The sequence below is a fragment of the Contarinia nasturtii genome, unplaced genomic scaffold (genome assembly GCF_009176525.2).
Source record: "Contarinia nasturtii isolate CC-2019 unplaced genomic scaffold, AAFC_CNas_1.1 Cnas_scaffold_5585, whole genome shotgun sequence".
Taxonomy (NCBI): Eukaryota; Metazoa; Arthropoda; class Insecta; order Diptera; family Cecidomyiidae; genus Contarinia; species Contarinia nasturtii.
In genome coordinates this window covers 47,258-65,695 of record NW_022202856.1, presented here as the reverse complement: position 1 = coordinate 65,695, position 18,438 = coordinate 47,258, and the positions used below count along the sequence as shown (strand labels likewise).

Below are 18,438 nucleotides of genomic sequence, written 5' to 3'. Positions count from 1 at the left end.
GAGTTTATTAAATAGTCTCTATTTTTAAATTTGGTTTGAGTTTGAGTTAAAATTCACATAGATTGACTTGACTGACTAAATACTATTTATCGATAATTTCCAGTGATGGTTTTTTCCTATCTGAATAGCGCTAGCTATTCGCAGCGCCTGTACAGCATTGCTGCCCAGATGCTGAATCGTAGCGGTTGCCGCACGCGCAACACACTTCGCTTGTACCACACAGAGCATTATACGTTCGCGTTCGTTCTCTGTTCGACATGCGTTTGTATACTGACTATGGTATTAGTGTATCATACTCTGTGAGCTCACTGGTTACTTAGACTATATGACAATATGTTGTGTGGTACAAAACGCGTGCGGCAACCGCTTCGATTCAGCATCTGGGCAGCAATGCTGTTCAGACGCTGCGAATAGCTAGCGCTATTCAGATAGGAAAAATCCATCACTGATAATTTCATTTTGTTGTAGATGCCAAAATGTTTCATTTTTCAACCAATTTCTTTCATTCAGTTCAAATACATATTAATTGTTTGCTTACAAATATGCTTACGAATGGTTTAAGACAATTCTTATTTCACTTAGCAAATCACTTACAGAACAAATTTATATTATTTGCCGTTTTTTTTTATTTACATTTACAAATTTTCAGCTTCCACCTGATTTTGATCTACAAATTACATGTTCTGTAGCTTCCTCTATCTCTCTTTCTCGTTTGTAATCTCAGCCGGCGGCAATATGTCTTGTTTATAAGACGTTAAATTCCACACAAAACTGAATAAATCATTTATGCAAAATGCATTTCCAAAATTGAAAAAAGAAGATTCATTTAGTTTCATATAAAAACACATTTAACAAAAAATGCTTGAAAAAAAAATCCATAGATTGAGTCATTTTGAGTGGCATTTTCAACTGAGTTTTGCAAATTAACATTAAAAGTGAAACGGTTATATAGATTTCTCCTTTAAGAATTGTCTCATTAAAAAAATTAAATTCCCATGGTTGGTATTGAAGTGAATAAAAAAAATGAGTTTGAAATGTTATTGGCAACGAAAAGAAAATCTAATTTTCATTCACCTGAATCGATTTTTGACGTAATCATTTCAAGTTACGCTGATCTCTTCATCGGAATTCGAATCGAATTCGTCATAGTAATAATTGGACATGTTGCCAACATTTTCCGAACGATTGCTGAACGCAACGGAATTATTGATGTCGCGTACTTTATCATAAAAATGATTAAAGATTTGTTGTTGTTGTGGTGGTGGTGCTGTTGATTCGCGTCGATTCTCTTCATTTGATGATGCGCCCAAGTGTGATAAAATTGCTTGATTGGCATTCGGCATGAATTGATCGACAAATGGATGATTTGATTCATTCATCGATGCGCCCTTTTCAATCTTAAATGGTTTTCCATCTTTGCCATTACAGCCATTCGATAGAATTACATTCGATTTACTATGCAATTCCAAGCCGGATTTACTTGTTGGTGTCATATTTGAATTGGTAAAATGGTCCAGATTTTGTGATGACTGCGATTGATCCATAAGAGTTGAATTCGGTGATGCTGATGTTGGCGAAATGGATGGTTGACGGTCCGTACGTGCATCGGATAAATCGGGATTTGGATTATTCTTATTGGGTAGCGTCTGATCGCGACTTCCGCCACTTGCCAAAAGTTCGCGTTCTTTGGAATTTCGCCATTTCATACGACGGTTCTGAAACCAAATTTTCACCTAAAATCGAAAAAAAACACACAATACATTTATTATTTTTATATTTATTCAAACAAAAAAAGGAAAAACAAAAAAATTCTCTCAAATAATTATTTTTTTTTTTCTGATTGAAGTGAGCCACTATTAGTGACAATTGCGCAAGGCTAACAATGTGATATCCATATGTATTCAATTGAATTAATTCAGTTAAAATACAATATGTTGCTAACATATTCAATTTGGACCGTTTTCACGGCCTTTTTACTTATATTTCGTTTTCTTTATTCGTCACTCTTTTGTTGAATTGTCATTTGCCACTGGGCATTTAAAGAGAAACAATGTAACACAATAAAAATTAAACCATAACAAAAAATTTGTCAAAATTCATCGATCATTCGATTGAATGGCGCAACAAAAGCGCAGTCATTCACAGAGCACAGAATAAAAATGAATGTGTTTCATAATCGGTATGACACCATCAGTGTTCATAATCAAATGTATGTGATTAATAGCTGGACAGAGTGAAGAGAACGAGAGAGTGCGCCACAACAACAATTACACTTTGTTCGGCAACAATAATCAACTAACCAATCGATCAATTTTCAGCCCGTGCCTAATTTCTGTCTGCATTTCTAAATGTCCGTAAAAATTTAGATATTTCTTTTTTTGCTTTAATACAGTGTGAACCAGAGAAGCAAAAAAAAACAGGAGACATTTATTTTTCACTTTAATGATTAAAAATAATGAAAATGCATGGTTTCTACAATTGAATTTATATTCAATGAACGCATCCTGATGTGGTCGCATTTTAACCGATCATTGTATGTGATGGAATCAGAGAAAAAAACACATATCATCAATTCTCATCTTGTTTCCCCATTCAAACATTTTCGGTACGGTAAAATCAAAAATATACGCAAAGAAATCAATCAACGCACAAATTGAATGAGTTACTTTGAATAACATTCACCGGAACTACTTTAGATACGCATGCCATATCCTTTCAAGAGCAGCTACACAACAACTCAGTTAATCACTCATCATGCAGATGTGTGAAAATAATTTCGTCACCAACTACGTCATTGCGGATGCATTTTGCATCGGTATCCCTTTTAAACATTCACCATTTTCTTTTTCGTATTCTTCAATTGAATATGCTTTCGTAGTGTTAAATATTTTGGTATACACTGTATGTCCACAAAAGTTGAAATAATTTAATATTATTTTTCTGCATTCAACTTTAATTCAATTGACAACTTCTTGGTGTGACTTGAAGAAGGCGGATACAAACCATTGAATTTGAAATGTGACGAGTTTTGTTTGTGTGAAAATGAGCAATGAATATGGATGCCACAAAGGAGAGAGAAAGAGTGAAATTAATTAAAATTCACATAATTTGCCATGCATTAAAACCATAAATGTTTCATTCCATATTGATATATAATATATTATATTGTTCATGAATGCTCCAGATAAGTTCCCATTTAATATAAATGCACACGATTGAACGACAAAAGGAACAAAAGCGACGTGTCAATGGATTGGATACATTATTAAAATTATAATACAATAAACACCCAACATCTACAATAAATTCATTGAGTCTCAAATCAATTACATCGGCAATAAAATGCACGACGAAAGAGACAAGAGAATGAGTGAATGCGAGAGAAGGAGATATTTATAGATTAATATGACGATTTATTTGGGCATTTGATGAAAATCAAAAAGCGATACTGTAAGTACGATATTATTCTCTCTCGCTTACACACACACACACACGCACACGCTATTTCACTTCATTCGATATCGAAAAAGACCGCAGGGAATTTTGAGCGCCTCCGGAACAAACAAGAGGGTTCACAACCGATATATTCATATTATTCAAATTGTTTGTGTAAATTGTTGTGGGTGATTTGCTGTGTGTGAACCATAGACACTCGAGTGATTTTGTGACTAAAGGCAGCTAAAATATGCTTTATGGACGATGCCGCACAAAAAGCAATGTGCATGATACTAGCAACATCCGACAACATGATGCGAGTGATAAAGAGAGAGAGCAAAGAAAATTGGTATGCATTAAGTTTTGGATGAGAGCGTATAATGAATGTATATAATTCAAAAACAGTTACATGAACATCATGGAATTTCCCGCCTTTTTCCAAAATGTGTCAATTGCAGGCATCCACTATTTTCGGTGCGTCACACCACTGTATGCACACGCTCATACACGAGACAGTAATAACAACAATGACAATGAATTGAAAAAGAGACCGAGAGCTAACACACACACACACACACACACACACACACACACAAAGTGGAAAACCCCAAATTTGAAAATGGCCAGAAAACAAACTTTTATAACACTCTCTGGCTCTATCTAAATTATTAAGCCGAAACGATTCACAAACAACTTTTCCACCGAAATGAACCTTTTATTTGTCTCTGTACGCGTGTGTCGCACGCATTCCTTGTTTTGTTGCATAAAATATGTAATAAAACCGCAAAACAAATGACAACACACACACATACAGAGAGAGGGAGAGAGAGAGAGAAAAAAAATATATCAAACAACAGATCGCTTTGGATGTTTTCGTCTCGACTTAAAACAATGCTTAAATGGACGATGGTGTTGATTTAACCAATGCGATAAGTGTGATTTCATGCTGATGACAAAGTGTGAATGAACAAAGAACAAGCATATCATAATCCCGTGCAATAATAATAAGCGAATACTTTAAATTGGATTTTTGGGCTCATAAAGTTCAAATGAATAAAAACCGGCTATTGTGTTTGAATTAACCATTGTGTGTGTGTGTTTTTTTTTCGTTGCTCTCTCTATTGCGGGCACAATCATTTTTATGTTTTTATCGTTACCAAAAGAGATAATTGTTTAGATTAAAATGTTTGTTGCTGTGGCGACGGTAACAAGTTGTCAAATGAAATGTTCAAGGATTGTGGTGTGTGTGTGTGTGCGTCGAAAGTTTTTGATACAGCCGATCGATTCACATAATGCCGTTTCTAACAAGGCGTTCGATATAAATGTTTGTTCACAAGTTCTACATTTTCATTTATCACTTCCACCATATGTTCTCGAATCGTTTTCTGTTCTTAAAAGTAACATCTTATTCTATTGCTAAATTTGTTACATAATCACATACACAGCACAACAGTTGTGTCTGCATATTCAGACGATTGATTTTCTCTACAATTTCGCTCATTTCACTCTCTCAATCTGTCGGTGTGCGGAAGAAGGTTTTTCTCGCCTGTTGTCGATATTTTTTTTTCCTTTTTCTTCTCTCTTTCTCTTTCATTTTGTCGGGCTGTTCCTGAATGGAAAATTGGTGTGCTATTTCGAATAAATTGTTCTTAGTCCAAACGATTTGCGCGAAATAGAGATGATTTTCTCAACACGCACACAACAAATCCACTCGAAAATCGTCGAAAAAGTGTGCACACACTTCGCTCATCGTGTCTGTGTGTGGATGTGTATACAGCATGCAATTGTCTATTTATCAGACGTTCGTGCAGCATATGTTTTTGATGGGCCAAACAAGATCGTCACCCCGTCTTTTTCGTCGACATTACCATCGTCGTTGTAGTCATCACATCAATGCCATCGTCGCCGTTGTCGTCGTCATCTCACCGACGTCGCCAATGCAGTTACCGTTTCGTAACAATCATTTTGTGATGCTTTTAAAGCGCAAAACAATAATAATAAAGGAAAATGTTTACGAAAATTGTTCAAATAGTATTAAATCGATCGATCGTCAAACGATTTTTTGCTTGCTCAACAACCGATATGCCAAACCAAAAATTGAATATATGCGAACACAAGTCATTTTACAAAATGTTCACAACTATTTACATTGCAAACGAAATGTGACACTTTCATTCGATCATTATTACTATCGTTGTTTGTGCCAAACTAAATGGATAAATATTTTGATAGTATCCATCGTCGAAACCAATTTGTATTGAATAATGATGAATGCTTTGATGAAGCATTTCAACATTTTATTTATAATCGTTGTAAAACCATTAAAAAAAAGGAAATTCAATATTCTGGTCATCGTTGGCGCAACAACAGCATTTGTATTCTGGTCTAGAAGAAAATTTCGATTGTCAGAAGAAATAAAAAAAAAAAAAACACAACCCACCGAAATCGAAATTGAGAAGATAAAGACGGAATATAAAAAAAACGTGTATTGTTATTTATTATGAACGAGTGCAGAAGATGTTGAAGACGAAGCAATCAGGCATCAGAATGAACGTAATGTTGTGTGTTGAAATAAAAATTGAGAGAATAAACGAACGAACATCGGGGTGTATAATTCGATACTCTGCAAACATATTAAATTGGTAGCAATGACGTTAGCAGTAACATTCTGTGCTAATGACTGTTGAAGAGAATAACAATAAACGAGACAAAGACATCTAAATAAAAGTTACGCAAAGAGAAAACAATATGTTTCCTTTTTTTACCAAGGCGTTGGTGTTCATACCGCACACATCTTTTGCTTTCCACATTGTGTTCGCATTATTATTGAATTCGAGAAAAAAAGTAAATACTCCGTTAAATTGATTCAAATGATATTTATATGTGGAGCGTTTAGTGCTACTGATGCTTCATACATACATTTACACACACACACACACATTCGGCATTACGATGAGGGCCAATAGAAGGGGGTTGAATAAAAAAAAACTCAGAGAAATCAAATGGAATGGAAAACACAATGCACACAACACAAATTATATGACCGTTTCGATTGATATGCCCGTTGATGTTTGATTACAGATAGTTATGATGATGACATGTTTTATTGTGCCGAGGGTGAAAAAGCAGATTAGCCTTCGAGGATGATTGTTTGCATATTGCGTTAAGTGTGCTGTGCAACAGTTCAAACATTTGCATCTTAAATTCGTATCATAAGCATCATCAAACGACGGTCGTCGGTTTTTTATATATTATTTCGATTTGAATGTTTACAACAACGCAAATCCCAAGATAAACATGCTCTGAGCAAAGACTTCGTTGAATTAACGCAAGTCCCTTGATGACGATGATGATGACGACGACGATAATAATTAATTTGCCAAACTTTTTTGTTCGCCTATCGCGTTTTGATTTGATTATGAATTTATTGGCCGGATAATCAATTAGAAGAATGACTTATGAATTGGCTTGTTTGTTTAAGGCGAGATCAAATCAATTGATTGAATAATTAATTATCGTTGTGTATCGGCGGGGATGGAAATTAAATGCCTCCCACCAAAAAAAAATGCTCTTTGAAAATGAGCCTTAATCGATTTCCTAATCGTTTTGCCTTAGAAGATGAAACTTGAAGGGATCCGCATTTTTATTTACGTGGTTGTTGTTGCTTTTTCTTTTTCGTAACGTTTTTCTTTTCAATTTAATTCCGTGTGCGTGCGGATTTTTCACGTACACATCGTACATTCTTTCGTCGACATATAAACACAACAATCATTCTTAATGTGAAAAGACTGCAATTGACAATTGTGACCTTTCGATTAACAATGAAAAATGAAGGATAGAGGAACATTTTACTGAGGAACTGTTTCTTTTAGTTGAACGAGCAATCTGCCCCCATTTGTGCCTTTGTAGATGCTGTTTGATTTCTGCGTTTAAAAATGCACAGGCAACCGTACACCAGTATTATATATATTTGGTTCGTCTTTCACCCTCAAATCGATTGGTATGCGTGTGTTTGGGCACTGTGATGTACTGACGCTGTTCAGGAGAGTATGTCACAACTGTATTTGACGTTTTAACTTTTTGAAGTTTTTGTTTTTCCTCGTTCTTCCAAACGCAAAATCAACGCACAATGCCGAATATACATCGAAAGCAAACAGTGAATATTACATCGTCGTCGTCATCATCATCATCAACATAGGCGATTGCCATCGTTTGTCGTTCAACCATATCACATCGTGTGCTTTGCTTAAACGGTCCTATTTTTCAGATCAATAAATTTTTCGGCAAATCATGGAATAAACGAGTCTCACAACGAAAAAAAAAATCACGCAATTCAACGGCCACAAGGAATACGGATGAAGAAGACGAATAAAAATACATGAAGAAAGAAAAACACGAACATACATAGCAACAAACATATATCGGTGTACGTAATTGAGTCGATGTGAAGTGGATTGCGAAGTGTGCGATAGAGTGTCTCAGCAAGATGGAGGCAGAATGGAGTGTGAGCGAATGCCGTTATAAATAGGGATAATGTTTTATGCATACAGATATAAATTTAAGCAATGGGATTATGATTAGATTTCTTGCGGTAAATATTATTTATCTAAGCGAGTACTTCAATTTGAGATTATTCATTCATGTAAGAAAATCGGGTAAACGATCTGTATACTAGTGCGATATAGAGTGAGAGTTGAAATGTGGATTTTTGGTGGTCGCTTTTTTCCTTGTGTTTGCAATAGTCGTTACGCACACTCAAATTCTCACTCTTACTCTCCCTTTCCTCCCCCCCTCTCTCTCTATCCTCCTTCTATTCTGTACTTCTCTGGGCATGGGCACCGCTTTTTATTATTATCGCCATTCAGATTTGACTGGTAAATTGTTTGAATGCATGTTGAAAATTAAAGCGATTATTCGATTGGTTTGTTTATTGCTCTTGGCTGTCGTTTGTTGGACTTGATTATTTTAATCGTTCCCTTATTTCATTTGGAGCGAACCAAAGCGTGTGCCAAACCAAAACCACACCAACATTTCGGCATTACACTTCAGATTTATTATAACTGAATTGCTCGAAGGCTACTACTCAATTAACTATGTATTTACAAGCTGAAATAAATATCAAATGGGCAAAACGTTTTTCGGATTTTCCGCATTCAATGCATTATCTCGACAAGGGATCAGGAAATCAATCGCATTTGTGGCACAAACACAAGCCGAATTGAAAGGAAATTGAAAAGATGTCTTCATTCACACAAAGCAAAATTTAATTAACTCGAATCGTATCGCATTCAAACATTTTTTGTTTTCCATTTCTTTGAAAAGTTTCCGTATAATATAATAATATATTCAAACTTTTTGTTTTTAAATAAAAAGTTGCGATTCAACTTTGGACTTTTTTCCTTACTATTGTTACGATATAAAAAGGTGAATTTGAAGAAAAAAATGCGATTTTTCACATTACATTGGAACGAAGTGTATGAAAATCATTTTTCATTCCATTTTACGCTTTATCTAGACAATTTCTTTCAATTTGACAAATGCCAACGAATTATAAAACCCTTTATGCTAGCTGAATTCATATTTTTTTGCTGCTCTGATTCAATACAAAAATATGATTTTCATAATGAAATGAATTCCGTAATGCATATTTATACATATACATACATGTATATATCATATTTTTTAATACAATTTTCGTTCTCACTGATCGTTCTCTACATATTCTAAATGATGGATGAAGTGTATTCATACAGAACAAAAACCGAAAAATTGGAAAAAAAATGGGATGGATCTAAAATAATAAGGGTTGTGTACGGCATTGCGTTTATATTCATTCGTAACAAATACGAACACACTCTGCACGGTACTGCACACATTTCGTTGACGGGTAGTATGCTACGTTTCGACACAGAGAATTTATACGATGCGTATATATATAGGCGTCTGCGCACTTAAGATGCTGGGATGTGGCCTTTTGTATGCCAAAAAGAAGAGAAAAAAGCCATAAGCGTAACAATGAAAATATTACTGCAAAGTAAAATAGAGCATTGTTTACAGCAAGGCGGAGTTTTTTCCGTTTTTACGTGATTTTTTGTTGTTGTTTTCGTGTATTCGAAATTGTATTCGTGCTTTTGGCTTTTGGCATTCCGTTTGACCAGCACCCTTTTTGGCGTCCTGTTTGATTCATGTCAATCATCTCACATCATATTTTTCATGGTAAACATACACATCATTTTATATAACGATTTTTTGCGCACCGTCGATAATAACCATAATTGTTATGGTTTTCAATGCATATCTTAACTATCTTTAGCTACCGATTGGATTTTTTCGGTTCGAATCTCTCTCTCTCTCTCTTTCTATCACTATCGTTTATGTTCCAAATCGATTTAACGCTTTTGCATTAGATGTCATTTTTACATATGTATGTATTGAATGTATATTGAATACGAAAACCAATCCAAAAGGAAAAAAGTATGCGAAAAAAAAATAAATTAATTTACCTGTGAATCCTTAAGGCCAAGTCTTTCGGCGAGTTTTTTGCGATCCGGTTTGCTAATGTACTTCTGCATTTGAAATCGTTTTTCAAGCCCTTTTCTCTGTGAATCTGAATCAATCAATTTTTCAAATCATATAAATTCGAATGGGAAAAGAAATTCATATTGAATAATTCAAGCATGACTAGATCATTTACCGGAGAAAACAGCTCTTCTCATCATTCCCCGTCGTGGTTTACCGCGTGTCGAATGCGCCCATGGAAAACCTTGGCCAGGTGGTAAAGGAAATACTTGAGGTCCAGCGCCTATTTTGTTTTTTGTTTTGTTATTCAATCAAAAGAAATTGTGTTTTAAAAACGGTAACGATTTGATTAAAATTATTGGTAAACATTTTTTTTTTGTTAACTTACCAGCTCCAATATAAGGATTTCGGCAATGGGCCAGTAAAGAATGTAGATGAGGATGACTTAATGTATGGTGCAAAAATGGTGGAGCTGGTCGACTCGCCAATGGTTTTGCAATCAATTGCTGTTGTTGCTGTTGTAACTGTTGTTTTTCCCTAGTGAACGGAATACATTGGAAGTGATTGAAGTTATGAAATTACTTTGCTTTTTGCACATATCGTATGACTTTTAATCATGAGTTTTTCAATATTCAATGTTTGTTTCTTCGAAATCATTCAAATCAAGTCATAGCATATTTTTTTCCGATCATTATCTTGATTTGAAACGACGACAAAACAGCGTGAAGTACATTGTTTAATGCATGCTTTAATGTTTGCTACATTTTATGCCTACCTTAATCTATTTTGTTGTTCAGCATCCTGAATGTCAGAGCCAATGGGCGTTGTGTCGGCATTTGTTCCGTTTGCATTATTGTTAAGACTACTGCTATTATTATTGTTACTGTTCGATAGATTGTCGATTTCATTGTTACTACTAATTGGTGATGGCACATGCTGATGATGATTATGCTGCGGTTGCTGTTCTTGATGTAAATTATTGTGGTTATTTTGCTGATGATTATTGTTTGTGACCTGAATTCAATGCACGAGAAAAATAAGGGCACACAACAAAAAGTCATTTGCAGATTTTGCCATCAGGAACATTTTTTTTTGTTTGTGTTATCAAAAGTGTGTGAACACATTGTTGCAATTAATGTAATTGAATTAGAATTCGCAATTGAGCTTACATGAAATCCTTGGTAATGAACTTGTGAATGATGGTGCATGAAATTTTGCTGAATATAAGGCCAAATATGTTGCGGTTGAAGAAACTCTGTGTGCACAAAATTGAAAAAAATAAATAAAATAAAATAAAATAAAAGAAAGAAAGTTTAGTACATTTATTCAAATTAAAAAGTGAGAATAATCTTTGGAAGGCATTCAGACGGAATTGATTCAAATTTGGTTTGTTTAACCAACAAGAAAAATGGCCGAAGGATAATTTACGGAGCAAATTACGTCTCTCCATCCCTCTCTCTCTCTCTCTCTCTCTCTCTCTCTCTCTCACTCTCCACCCATCTACTGACTTGTTTCGTTCTCTTACTATGTGCAAAGTATTTCCTGATTTCAAACTGCGTTGAGAAGATGATGCGTGTTGGAGTGTAAATAAAATCATATACGAAATAAAATGCGATACACTCGAATGAATTCAAAGGTGTTTATGTGCGGGTGTCAAATAGATGGCGGAATTGAAATAAATAAATATAATTGTTATATTTCACCTTCAGTGTGTGTTTGTTGCTTCGATGGTGCTTTTGTGCCGTCTCCCACGAATCATATATTAATTAATATTCCATTCTCACGCACCGCATATCGTCACACACATGTTTTGTGCACAATTAACGCAAAACACTTATATTATCTGCATTACTGTTTTATCTCGAATTTCAATCATTCGGTTGAGGCGAGCAAAAGTGTAAACGTTTATGCATTCATAAATTTCCATATCACATATTTTACGTGCAACAGTAAAAGTGACGGTCCTGGTTTATGTATGATTAACCTTTTCCCAGTGTATTATTGTACATTTGCATGCGTGTATTTTGTGTTCAAAAATATTAAATATGGTTTGCCAGTGAAAAGGCCAGAATATGTGAGGAGAGAATGTGTGTGTGTGTTGTGAATGTTATGATTTCAGATTTTCATGGTGAAGCGAGAGAGACTGGTCCAGTGTTGAGAAATTCATTAAATCATTCGGATGCGTTGCACATAGGCTCCATCGAATCACCATTGGTTGTTTATGCTTTTGTGTGTTAAACGATGCTTTTCGAACACAAATGACATATTCAACATATGAATGCCTCAGAATTGCTTTAATATATGCAATAGATGAGCAGATTATCAACACTCGTTCATCACTCACACCATTCGTTTGCCAACTCACGCTCTCAATTTATAGTTGAAATGAAAATGTGTGTGTGTGTGTGTGTGTGTGTGTGTGTGTGTGTGTGTATAGAGCAATATTGTAATTATACATTGATAAAACAATTGTATGTGCAAGATGAACAGAGGAGCGCGCGTGCCAACAATTATTATCAAAACTCTTAATAACTAATAATAAATAATGTTTGTTTACGATTTCATCGAAACGAACAAAAGCCGATTGATCCATTAGAATGCACAAGGTTACACAATAAATGTTCCGCGCAACAGATGAACTTGCCTATCAACGAATTCATTCAAATTTACAAACTTTGTTGCTGGTGGACTTTTTATGTTTGTTTTGTATTTTTTCTTTGCTGAAATTAGAAATCTTTTCAATTGAGGATTTTTCCCAAGTTTCTGTTTACATATATACTTGGAAAAAAATGCGCAGTTTGAATGCCAAGAAAATTGGAAAAACAAAAGTGTATGCCGTGCATTACTTAATAAAATCTAATTGCCCATTTCAGTAACCAACGTACGATGTGAAAATATGAAATTTGATCGGCTGAAGGAATCGTTTTCAAACATTTTCCGACGATAAGAAATCGAAAAAAAAGGAAATGTTTTTTGATGGTGATTGCCTGTATATTGCCACTCAGTCGTTAAGTTGGCGGAGAGTTTTGGTTGTTTGATACGCTTCAAGCTCTGCATCAATCTCGTTTAACATTCAATGAGATTCAAATCGACATTAAACACACTTGCCACTTTTATGGACACCTTGTTTGCAATCTATGAACTTAAATGCTCATCAACCAATTCGATCGCTCATTCTTTTTATTGGCTCACAAAATTACGGGCCACATTGGCCTTGTTCCGTCTTTAAAGCGTTGTTCATTTTTTTTTCGCTCCCTTCTGTTCGGTATCTTGGCAATGTTTTCAATGTGGCCCATTTTGGCCAGATAAAAGTTAGTTGACATGTGAAAAGTTTCACCCACATTCCATTTTTATGTGCAAAACATAAAAACGTGATCAACTTCAGTGGCATCAACTCCTTTCATTGCTTTTTTTTCTCGCTCTTCTACTTTATTCTCTGCTTCGCACTCTGTTTCGCTTTCTGTTTTGTGTTGCTTCCTCCTTTCATAACATTTTTATTTGCAAATAAAAGAACATGATGATAGCATCAAATTGAAAGTGAGATTGTTTGATGAACTTCGTCATTTAAGCGCCATTCCATCGAAATCGATGGTCATTTCAATGGAAAGTGATGTACGTCGAATATGCATTTAACTTTTGAAAAATGTGAAGTTTGCAAATTGAATGCAATAAATGGCGCTCAACAATTGCTACAAAGTGTTTTCCAATGCATTGTTTTCAATGTGCTCATACAAATAATTTGCTAGTTTTTTTTTCTTTCTGAACTAAATATATTCCACATACTTTTCTTGGCATATTACAAAAAAGAATGAAATTTCATACGATGTCATTTAAAAAATGCTATAGCAATATACAATGTATACATAATCAAAAATTGCCCACATTCATCAATTTTATTATTGACTTACGATTGAAATTGAAAAGTTCTTGCACTGAAACATTAGTCGGTACCGATATTCATGTGAATAAATCGGTGACAATAAACGATTTTTTTTTGGTAAAAAAGGCAATTTCGTTGTCGAAAAATGATTTAATACGTATAATTTACGTGTGCCGTACGTCCCACAAATTAATGAGATTCCATGTGAACAAAATTGACAATAGTTAATTCAATAGTGTTTCCAGAAGTAACAAAAAATGCCAAAATCACCCCAAAAATTGAACATTAATAAAACATTCAGTGCGTGCGCTACTGTTTTTTTTTATTGATCGTTAATAATTATTCACTATTTACGTATTGCTCACAATAAAAAAAGAACTTTGCTATTAACAGACATCAATAACAATGTATCAATAAATTCACAAGAACATTGGGTGACCATTCAATTCAACTATGTATGTATCGTACCTGAGCTAAATGCGCATTTCTCAAACTGTGTGTGCGGTAGTTTGGCAGACGTTTAATGTGCATGGATTAAGAAATTGCTTTTCTAACTGAATTAAATCCAGGGGCAATGTATTTTGTACACACACACACACCAAAAAAAATAGACACTATTTTTCTGTTCTTTCCACGTCTTTCATAGATGCTATATTACGCATTCGCGATGAATAAGTTTGAAAAATACACTTTAGGCAATAATGAACCTCATTGGAAAAGAGCATTCATGTTACACGCAGAGAAAAAAAAACCATGAATCCCACAGTGAAAAAAATAGACGATAGAATGATGAACCGACTAAGGATTTGAACGTACGTTTAATACGCATCGATGTTTAAGCACATGATCACACAAATTATTTATGTTTTTACAGCCTACTTGTGGGCTTTGTACCGGCTTACTTTATCCAACAACGAGATTCAGTACAAACAATGGATCATCACATTCCATTATTTTCATCGACATCGTCTTCTATCGTTGTTGTTTTTTTTTTTTTGTGCAAACCAGGGTTTATATGAAATTGCGCCTTCCATCTTCTGCACATGCATTTTTAACTATCTCTCAACTCGACATTGTACATGGTAGGTCTTTGTTAAACCATCCCAACATGCTCAAATATATTAATGTATCCGAATTGATTGTTGTTTATATTTTGTATTTTTTAAACATTCATTTCGTTATTGTTGTTTTTTTCTCGTCGTTCGGTTCGTATTTCGGTGTTGTTGTACTTCAAACCAATAATCGTTATAAAATTTATTGTCATGAAAACGCCTATATTTTTGTTAAGGATTGAATGAGCCGCAGACGAAGAGCGTGAACCAAACAAAAGACGTACTAAATGGACTAGATATACGCAATGCATAAAAAATATCAGTTTGGTTCTGTTGTTTTTATTTCAATTTTAGAAATGTTATTGTTTCGGATCAACTAGGTTTATTTTCATAGTTTTTTTTTTAACTTTGTAGCTGGGTTTTTGTATGTTACGTGGTCGACAGTTGTTGGTTTTTGTGGTCGATTTTTTCGATTATGAATGGCATTCATATTGCTCTTACTCGACGAAATGAATTTATTTATTGCAATTGTCGTAAGGGTAACGATGATTGGCAAAAGGTCTTTCTATCTATTACATTCAATGGAAATCAACTTGTTTATATTCAAAGGCAACATTACATTCACTCTCTTCGCATATCTTTTACTCTTCCTTTACACGATCCTTTACTCGTTCATTTATCCTTTTTTCGTTCGAATTACATTTTTAAATGTAATTGGTTCTCTTCGCAAAAATATTACTTCGAAATTAATTAATTCGGAATTTTTCGCTTTTTTAGAAGAATAAATTAAAGAATTTTTGAAATAATTTCAATTTTTTCAATTATAAGAGTTGTTTCGATGAAAGTATTAAAGTTTCTTGAGAAACTTCGAACTCAATATATTTCAAATTGTTTTTACAGCATACCAAACATATGTATTTTTGGACCAATTCAGCGATTTTGAGAGCGATCATTCCGTCTCTTTTTTCAATTCGACGCAAACCAAAGCAAAATCAATAATTTCATTTGGCAATAATGATCAAAATGAAAATACGCAATAGAAACAAAAGAAGTAAAACTTTACTTACCGTGTCTAACTCTGGCACATTCCTTTTTATCACCTAAAATAGCTGACACACTAAATTTTAATATGGGTTTGGCATTGTCCTTTAAAATTGTGGTTGCGGTTTCCTTTTGGCTACTAATAACACCTTCATTGCTGTCACATTTATCACACTTGAAATCGGTATCGATATCGGCATTAATATCGTCACTACCTAATGCACCAAACGAAAAATGACAAATAAAACAAGAAAAGAAAATCTTTAAGTATGCAAAACATTTGATTCAACTTATTGAATTAACACTATTGATGGTTCATGCGTCAAAGAATGAAAATGTCGCATTCGAATTTGAAAATTGATATGTGTAGTGGTGATCGAATGAATAAAATTCGATTATCGCCAAAGGCCATTTTTTTTGGCCAACTTAAAGATACAGATATTGTGTATAATTTGTAATGTGTTTTATCCGTGTTTAATCGTACCACTGCCATTTGTACCGTTGTTGCTACGTGTTTTGTTTAATTGCTGAAAGTGACCGCACTTTGTACAACACATTTCGATGAAATGATTGCTTGCATCGTCGGAATGGTCATCAGATGTGGCACAATCACTGTTCCGTATCATTGTGTTGTATGTTCGCAATAATGTTTCCGAGAGTTGGTTTTGCGTGTTACCGGATGCTTGCTGATGTAGATGGTGATGATGATGATGGTGATGATAATAATGATGCGAAGGTGAGATATTTTCATTTGATTCGGGTGAACCGCACAACGAATCTTTTAAATCCGACGTCGCATCTGAATCCGTATCCGAAATTACTGAATCCGAACGATCTTCTTTATCATTTAAAATGTTATCCACTAAAAATGCAGTTGACATCTTATCAAATTTTCTATTATTTTTATTCCACCAAATTGTTTCAGAGAAACTAACAAAAATGATAAACAGTTTCTGCACCGAAACCAAATTGTTTTAATTTGTTTTGTAAATTTCATAAAAGTATGAATCAATCACTGGAATGCACTTTCTAATTCTTGATCCATTTAAATTTTCATTTGTTTCTTTTTATTTTCAATCACTCAGAACACAAATGTAACACATAAAGAGTTGATTTTTTTTATTTTCATTTTGTACAATTCACACAATTTTGATAATTTTCCACATGGTTCGATCACAGGTAAATCAATTAAAGCAATCACTTGAACTTAACTTCCGTAAGATCATTCGACAAACATTTAAATTCAAGTACATTCGCACCGGGAAACCGAAAATGATGAGATGAAAATATACACACACAGGGGTCGAACGACGTGTAACCAATGCGACATCATCCGTTCTACTGAAAATCATTTCAAAACGTTTCAAATAAAATTATGTCGAGCACACACAATGATGACGTCCGATGTTAATATCAAAAAAAGGTGGTTGCTCTGCGGGGAGATTTCACAAATTGCGAATGTGTTGATTGAAGAATGTATGTGTGTATGTGTACACTCGTAATTGTGTTTGTGCATTGCCGTGATTTTTTTCTCTCCCGTTTTATTCCTACTTCGCCTTTTATCCATTTAACTCAATCATCCAGTGGTGTACTTTCTCAAATAATATACGGCACACAAATACACTCATTCACAAATACACAGATACATCGACACACACAGAGACGTGCACCCTATTCGAAACATTTTTATTTATGCTGCAGCAGCATCTATGACGATTATAGCCAGCCGTATTATTATAACCAGAGTTTTATGAAATCAGGAAGAAGAGAAAAAAAAAAATAAAAGGAAAACGCAAAAGCCAGTAGTATGATTCATGCCTTTGAATATGATATCCGCCAGTTTTCTCTCTAAATTTTGTGGCGGATGAATAAAGAGCACAGTATACCGAATATACATACATAAACCCACCCTATTTTTCCTACCTTTTTATTTCACTTAAGTGAAATTTTTTTTGTTCTCTTCATTTCAAGCGCAGAAACGTGCTGTGTGTGTATGTATAGCGTTTGAATGCTTATGTGTATCATTTTTCTAATAAATGTTTTTTCTTGTGCTTTGCTCTCATATTTTCTTGCCGATTGGTCTCAATTGTGTAATGGAAAACTCTTTGCAAATCATCGTGTTGATATGCCAAGGACCAAAAATCGAATAACTCAATCGACACCAACTCAACAAAAGAAGATTCACTTGAACTTTTACAGCAACTCAATTTAATTAAAGTGTGGTTTCAATAATGTGTAATAAATCCATCATTTTTTTTTAATGGAAAAATCGGACATAAGCTCAAGTTTCGCGAAATTATCGATAGTACGAAAAGGCCAATAAAAAGAAATGAATTTCGATTAGAATTGTTGCGATAAGAATTGTAGAAAATCATCGGTGCATATATGTCATTGTTTTTGTCCGTGAGATAATCAACCAGCCAACATATACAGCCACGAATCACAAGTTTGCATTGAGAAAACGTATGAAAATTCGTCCCAAAAATAGAGAGGGTAAGGCGCGCGCACACA

General features: G+C 34.3%; 1 protein-coding gene across 2 annotated transcripts; it reads right to left on the bottom strand.

Annotated features, from left to right (window-relative positions):
• Positions 1–427: 427 nt before the first annotated feature.
• Positions 428–16,956, bottom strand: LOC116351523 (homeobox protein 5-like). Of its 2 annotated transcripts, none has more exons than XM_031783644.1 (8): positions 16,412–16,956; positions 15,954–16,142; positions 11,124–11,209; positions 10,730–10,968; positions 10,343–10,491; positions 10,130–10,237; positions 9,939–10,042; positions 428–1,733 (listed from the first exon to the last, which is right to left on the bottom strand). In XM_031783644.1, the coding sequence occupies exons 1-8, from the start codon at positions 16,806–16,808 to the stop codon at positions 1,101–1,103; spliced, it is 1,905 nt and encodes a 634-aa protein (XP_031639504.1). In that variant the 5' UTR covers positions 16,809–16,956; the 3' UTR covers positions 428–1,100. The 2 variants fall into 2 exon arrangements, with proteins under 2 accessions (XP_031639504.1, XP_031639505.1); XM_031783645.1 differs by having other exon boundaries at positions 16,427–16,956.
• Positions 16,957–18,438: the final 1,482 nt, after the last annotated feature.

Coding starts and splice junctions, on each gene's coding strand:
- LOC116351523 (XM_031783644.1), bottom strand. CDS start 16,808: ATGTCAACTGCATTTTTAGTGGATAACATTTTAAATGATAAAGAAGAT. Junction 10,969..11,123: donor TTCATTACCAAGGATTTCAT/GTAAGCTCAATT, acceptor CATTGAATTCAG/GTCACAAACAATAATCATCA. Junction 10,492..10,729: donor GAACAACAAAATAGATTAAG/GTAGGCATAAAA, acceptor TCCGTTCACTAG/GGAAAAACAACAGTTACAAC.